Genomic DNA, 6,419 nt, shown 5'->3' with positions numbered 1-6,419 from the left:
CCCTACCAACCATTAAGGGTATGTGCACACGCTGCGGATTCCGCTGCGGTTTTTTCCGCGCGGAACCGCAGGTAAAACCGCAGGTAAAGTGACCTGCGGTTTGGTCTGCGGTTTTGCCCAGCGGTTTCATACCTCTACTATGTTAAAGGTGTGAAACCGCACAAACAATTGACATGCTGCGGTTTGTAAACCGCAGCAAAACCGCGCGGAAAAAACCGCACCGTCAGCACAGCGTTTTTGAAACCCCATAGGGTTTCATTGTACTGTACTTGGTCAGCGGAACTGCTGCGTTTCCACAGGGGCAAAACCGCTGCGGAAGCGCAGCAGAATCTGCACCGTGTGCACACAGCCTAAGAGTTCTGGCTCCTTCAGACCAGTTAGACGCTCCTAATCAACTTGTTACCTGCATTAAAGACAGCTGTCTTACATAGTCACCTTTATAAAAGACTGCTGTCCACAGACTCAATCAGTCAGACTCTAACCTCTGCAACATGGGCTAGACCAAAGAGCTTTATAAGGATGTCAGGGACAAGATCATAGACCTGCACAAAGCTGGAATGGGCTACAAAACCATAAGTAAGACGCTGGGTGAGAAGGAGACAACTGTTGGTGCAATAGTAAGAAAATGGAATAAATACAAAATGACTGTCAATCGATATCAATCTGGGGCACCATGCAAAATCTCACCTCATGGGGTATCCTTGATCATGAAGAAGGAGAGCGATCAGCCTACAACTACATGGGCAACAGGGCAGAGAAAGTACGTCTGCGCAGGAGCCGCGGCAGAAGAAAGAAGGAGGACATCATCGCATGAAGATGGGAGGCGCCGGACCGGACCGCGACACTCATCGGACCTGGACCGGACCCCCGGGTGAGTATAATCTAACTCTTTTTTCTTATCTTTCAGGTTACATCGGGGGCTTATCTACAGCATTACAGAATGCTGTAGATAAGCCCGATGGCTGTGGCCGCAGCTTATAGGCCAAAAATGGGGTGACAGATTCCCTTTAAGTGTCATGGAGTGGCCTAGCCAGTCTCCAGACCTTAATCCCATAGAAAACTTATGGTGGGAGTTGAAGCTCCGAGTTGCCAAGTGACAGCCTCAAAATCTTAATGAGTGAGAGATGATCTGCAAAGAGGAGTGGACCAAAATTCCTCCTGACATGTGCGCAAACCTCATCATCAACTACAAAAAATGTCTGACTGCTGTGCTTGCCAACAAGGGGTTTGCCACCAAGTAGTAAGTCAGAGAGATCAAATACTTATTTCTCACTGCAAAATGCAAATACATTTATATAATTTATATAATGTGATTTTCTGGATTTTATTTTTGATATTCTATCTCTCAATGTTAAAATTAACCTACTCTTCAAATTATAGACTGTTCATATATTTGTCAGTGGGCAAACTTACAAAATCAGCAAGGGATCAAATACTTATTTCCCCCACTGTAGGTTGTTAAGGAGTTAACACGTTTCCAGTAAATTCTATTACGATTGTATCACATTTCAGCTATTCTGTGCTTGGGGAGGAGCCTATCAATGAGGCGCACCCTAGTTTTTAGGGAAGTGCAGCTATGGAGATGGTTTTAACATATTTATTCTGACTACAGAAATATATACTGTATACTGTAGTTTAACGACATTATCGATTCCTTTTCTACTAATTTTAGAACTTACATATTTCAGGAATCGGTCTGGTGAGGCCCTGCTGTTATCTACCTAGAGAGGCCCCAGAATTAAACATTTGGGAATCCCTGTATTAGACTTTTTGCATTTAGAATGCACTGAGGTGTCCACCATTCACTCTTGTTTACTTAAAGGGGTAGTCTGGTCCAAACTGATAAGTTTGCAATCACTGTCTGACTGCACACTTATGAATCCCCCCAGCACACGCACTGTGCGCTGCGAGGATTTGCCAGGTTCTGAGCCAGGAATGAAGGGTAAGTATGAGTTATACATACTCCCGACCAGAGCCCGTCTAGCGAACGTGGCCTCCCTTCACACACTTCTATGCAGCGAGTCTGCGCCCTGTCTGGTGACGCTGCCATCCAGTGGGTGTGGTCAACTACAGGGCGTGGCTACGATCCATACAAGTGTAAGAAGCAGGGCTACACCCACTGGATGGGCTCTGGCCGGGAGTATGTATAATGGATACATACCCTCCGGTCCCGACTCAGAAACAGGCGACTCCTCTCAGTGCATGCGCTGGGGGAATTTGTCAATCTGCAATCACACAGAGTGGACAGGACAACCCCTTTAAGAACTTTAATTTCTCAGAAAACATTTATTGTGTCATTGCAGCAAAAACTTTGACTAACTGTAATTCACATCATGACCACTAGGTGGCCACAGATAAACACGTGCAGCATAAAGATATCATGTTGGTGTATCGTGAAATCATGTTTTCTCGCTAAAGGTAAGGAAGGTCACATCTATATGATCACATTTTCGTATTACACCCAGGGAATTAGTCTATAGCAATGTGACTACTTATCCATTGGTTCCATTTCACAGGATTTGTCCATCTGACCATTTGACTGAGACTTGCTGGGGAATCATTTACCATGTTCCCATAAATATAAAAATGGAAACTTACTTTTCTAAATCACACCAATCCACATTAAATATTTTATTGACAAGATTTTATATTACAATGAAGCAAATCTTTTAACATAAAGCCTTTGCATTGCAGAATAAAGATTTGGTTTATCTGACGCTAACCACAAGGTGGTGTAATATTTTGCTTCATATTAAAACTTTCCATAGAAAAATAAAGCACTCACATTTCCCTATTTACAAGCACTTTAACAATGTTAATATGGCAAAATGTATCAAGTATAGAAACCGTTTGTAGAGCAAGTGCTACTGACATACTGGAAGTCTCCGCATAATAAGGCAGTCCATAAATACTGTACTCTTTCTAGTAGATAGGTCACCTCTTAATTTACTATACAGCAGTCGGGGATGTATACTGGCTACAGCGAGAAAGGAATCCGAAAAGGTAAAACTGGCATTATAACAAACACGGCAGACCGCAATCACTACATGGAACTGATCAAGGAAAATATACACACTGCATTGCACATTAACATTCCCTTTCATCCAATACATGGAATAAAAAAAGAATTTACAAAATTCACGCACAAAAATACGGCAAAAATACAAAGTTACATTATTAATGGGTCCTGGGGAAGGCTGCCCGCAGCGATCCAATACTCTTCTTGAGGAAACAAGGAGGGCAGGTTTTCGGTTTGGAGGCATTTGGGGGTATAGAAGGCACATCACTGCATTCAGCAGGGTCATTTCATCTAAGGCAATGCTCACGGAGGAGAAGCAATGAAACTTTGGGGTCTTGCTGTCATTTTTAATAGTTTAGGCACTGCATCATCCCGACTGTCCCAACAGCCTGAATATGAGATGAGATGTTCTACTCGTTATCGAAGCACCTTTAAATTTGAGTTAAGGGCATATGTGAGAGGCACCATCTTCACCTGGAACTCCCCTGGCTCCCATGGCTACTTTCTGATCGTGTGGTGCTGTATCTCTTCTTTACTATCATACTGATGTATGCCTTCATCAGCTTCGCAATATCAACCACCTTAATGAGAGAGAGTAAAACAAATAGGTTATTGACATTTATAAATACTGCTCAAAAAATAAAGGGAATACTTAACCAACACAATGCACTAGGATGTGTTCCCTTTATATATATTTGGATGAATTAATTCATTACAATCTGGCTTCCGGTCACACCACTCCACCGAAACTGCCCTTACTAAGGTCACCAATGACCTCTTAACCGCCAAGAGCAAGCGACACTACTCTGTCCTCCTCCTCCTGGACCTGTCGGCTGCCTTTGACACAGTGGACCATTCCCTACTATTACAGACCCTCTCATCCCTTGGCATCACAGACTTGGCCTTGTCCTGGATCTCATCATACCTAACAGACCGGACATTCAGCGTCTCCCACTCACACACCACCTCCTCACCTCGCCCCCTACCTGTCGGAGTCCCACAAGGTTCAGTCCTAGGACCCCTGCTCTTCTCCATTTACACCTTTGGCCTGGGACAGCTTATAGAATCTCATGGCTTTCAGTATCATCTCTATGCTGATGACACACAGATCTACATCTCTGGACCAGATATCACCTCCCTGCTAACCAGAATCCCTCAATGTCTGTCCACTATTTCATCCTTCTTCTCTACCAGATTTCTGAAACTTAACATGGACAAAACAGAATTCATCATCTTTCCCCCATCTCACGTGACCCCCCCCAACGAACCTATCCATTACAGTATATGGCTGCCCACTCTTCCCAGTCCCACAAGCTCGCTGCCTCGGGGTAATCCTTGATGCTGATCTCTCCTTCAAACCACATATCCAAGCCCTTTCCACTTCCTGCCGACTTCAACTCAAAAATATTTCACGAATCCGTTCATTCCTCAACCAAGAATCTGCAAAAACCCTAGTCCATGCCCTCATTATCTCTCGCCTTGACTACTGCAACCTCCTGCTCAGTGGCCTCCCCTCGAACACTCTCGCACCCCTCCAATCTATTCTAAACTCCGCTGCCCGACTAATACACCTGTCCCCCCGCTATTCCCCAGCTTCTCCCCTCTGTCAATCCCTTCACTGGCTCCCCATTGCCCAGAGACTCCAGTACAAAACCCTAACCATGACATACAAAGCCATCCACAACCTGTCTCCTCCATACATCTGTGACCTCGTCTCCCGGTACTTTCCTGCACGCAACCTCCGATCCTCACAAGATCTCCTTCTCTACTCCCCTCTTATCTCCTCTTCCCACAATCGCATACAAGATTTCTCTCGCGCATCACCCCTACTCTGGAACTCTCCACCACAACATATCAGACTCTCACCTACCATCGAAACCTTCAAAAAGAGCCTGAAGACCCACCTCTTCCGACAAGCCTATAACCTGCAGTAACCACCGATCCACCAAACCGCTGCATGACCAGCTCTACCCTCGCCTACTGTATTTTCACCCATCCCTTGTAGATTGTGAGCCTTCGCGGGCAGGGTCCTCTCTCCTCCTGTACCAGTTATGACTTGTATTGTTGAACATTATTGTACTTGTTTTTATGTATACCCCTCCCTACATGTAAAGCGCCATGGAATAAATGGCGCTATAACAATAAATAATAATAATAATAATAAAATTAAACAGCAGATACTTTGTGGGAAATCATGTATTCAAGTATTTCATTAGATAATCCGTTGTAAAATGCTAGCAGTTCCATAAAGAGGTTGCCCGGTGAAAACAAATTATCACCTATCCACATTGATGGGGTCCAATATCTGGAACGGCACTTTTCAGCATAATGTTTTTACATGTCTAAGTGCATTCAGAGTGGCAAAAGAGTCCAAGGCGTGTAAGTGTGTGTATTTCTGCACGTAGTGCTCTTAGTCAATACTGAATAAATGAAGATGTTTGTAATTATTTTTCCCCATTTTCTCATCATTTGCATATCGATTCCATGATTTTTATAAATCCAACTTTTCCTACTAGATACAAAATTAAAACGGAGTTTACTTACCGCACTGGTTTCAAACAGAAGCTCCCGCTCATCCACAACTATCTTGTAGGTGTTAGATAATGGAGCACCGAAAGAAAGGATATGTTCATAGTGAAACACCTCCAAAGGTCGTCCTTCTCCTCTTTTGTACACTGAAACCGATTCAACGCTCACACCTAACCACAATTCTTGTGGAAATCCACCTTCTTTGCACTGAAGAACAAGCAAAAACACAACAATTGCTACAATTTGATAAGAACTTGCATATCTGACAGAAAGTACTATTTATTATATGCTTAGTTCACTGAATATAATTATTATTTCTATCCAACAAAAATACAAAGCATTTCACATATCATTTTCTTACCTCAACATCAAACAGCGTTGACCCATAACCAGGCCATTCTCTTATCAGGGCCATGTATTTGGTTATGCAGTGTTCTGGAGTCATGCCCTGGAGTTTCTTCCATTTGTCAATAATATTGGTCCTGGTTGACATCACCTCTTCTTTAACCCACATATCCAACATTTGGTCTTCTTCTACCTTCTGCTTACTGACCGAGCTACTTCTAAAGCTTCTCCTTAAGGATCCTTCCAAGAAGCTAGACCTTTTCCTTTCAGATCTTTCTACTGGTGAGGTCACTTTGGTGGAATGGGAAATACGACACTTGAGTTTATGAACAGGGTAGAACTGTTCCATCTCTGGTACCGCAGTGTGTGGGCTGTGGTCTCCTTGAGAATACTGTAATCTTAAAGCTGAAAGAACCTGTAAAGTCTCTTCAGGAGCAGGAAAATGGCCTCGAATAACTGCTTCATGTGCCTGAAAAGTATAATGGTTGGAAATATCAAGTGCAGAACTTCCTTGCAATTAGGTTTT

At 43.4% G+C, this 6,419-nt stretch overlaps 1 protein-coding gene across 1 annotated transcript in view; it reads right to left on the bottom strand.

Moving 5' to 3' along the window:
• Positions 1 to 2,616: 2,616 nt before the first annotated feature.
• The window catches only part of MYO10 (myosin X), a 254,463-nt gene continuing 250,660 nt past the window's right edge, over positions 2,617 to 6,419 (bottom strand). Inside the window, exons 39-41 of the mRNA XM_073569433.1 lie at positions 5,910 to 6,362; positions 5,564 to 5,755; positions 2,617 to 3,600 (exon numbers count right to left, since the gene is read on the bottom strand). Of these exons, the coding sequence (XP_073425534.1) occupies positions 3,490 to 3,600; positions 5,564 to 5,755; positions 5,910 to 6,362 (756 nt within the window). The 3' untranslated portion in view covers positions 2,617 to 3,489. The remainder of the gene's footprint in view (positions 3,601 to 5,563; positions 5,756 to 5,909; positions 6,363 to 6,419) is intronic.

The sequence above is a fragment of the Dendrobates tinctorius genome, unplaced genomic scaffold, assembly GCF_039654945.1.
Source record: "Dendrobates tinctorius isolate UK_male_01 unplaced genomic scaffold, ASM3965494v1 ptg000025l, whole genome shotgun sequence".
NCBI lineage: Eukaryota > Metazoa > Chordata > Amphibia > Anura > Dendrobatidae > Dendrobates > Dendrobates tinctorius.
This window is presented reverse-complemented; position numbering and strand designations above follow the sequence as displayed.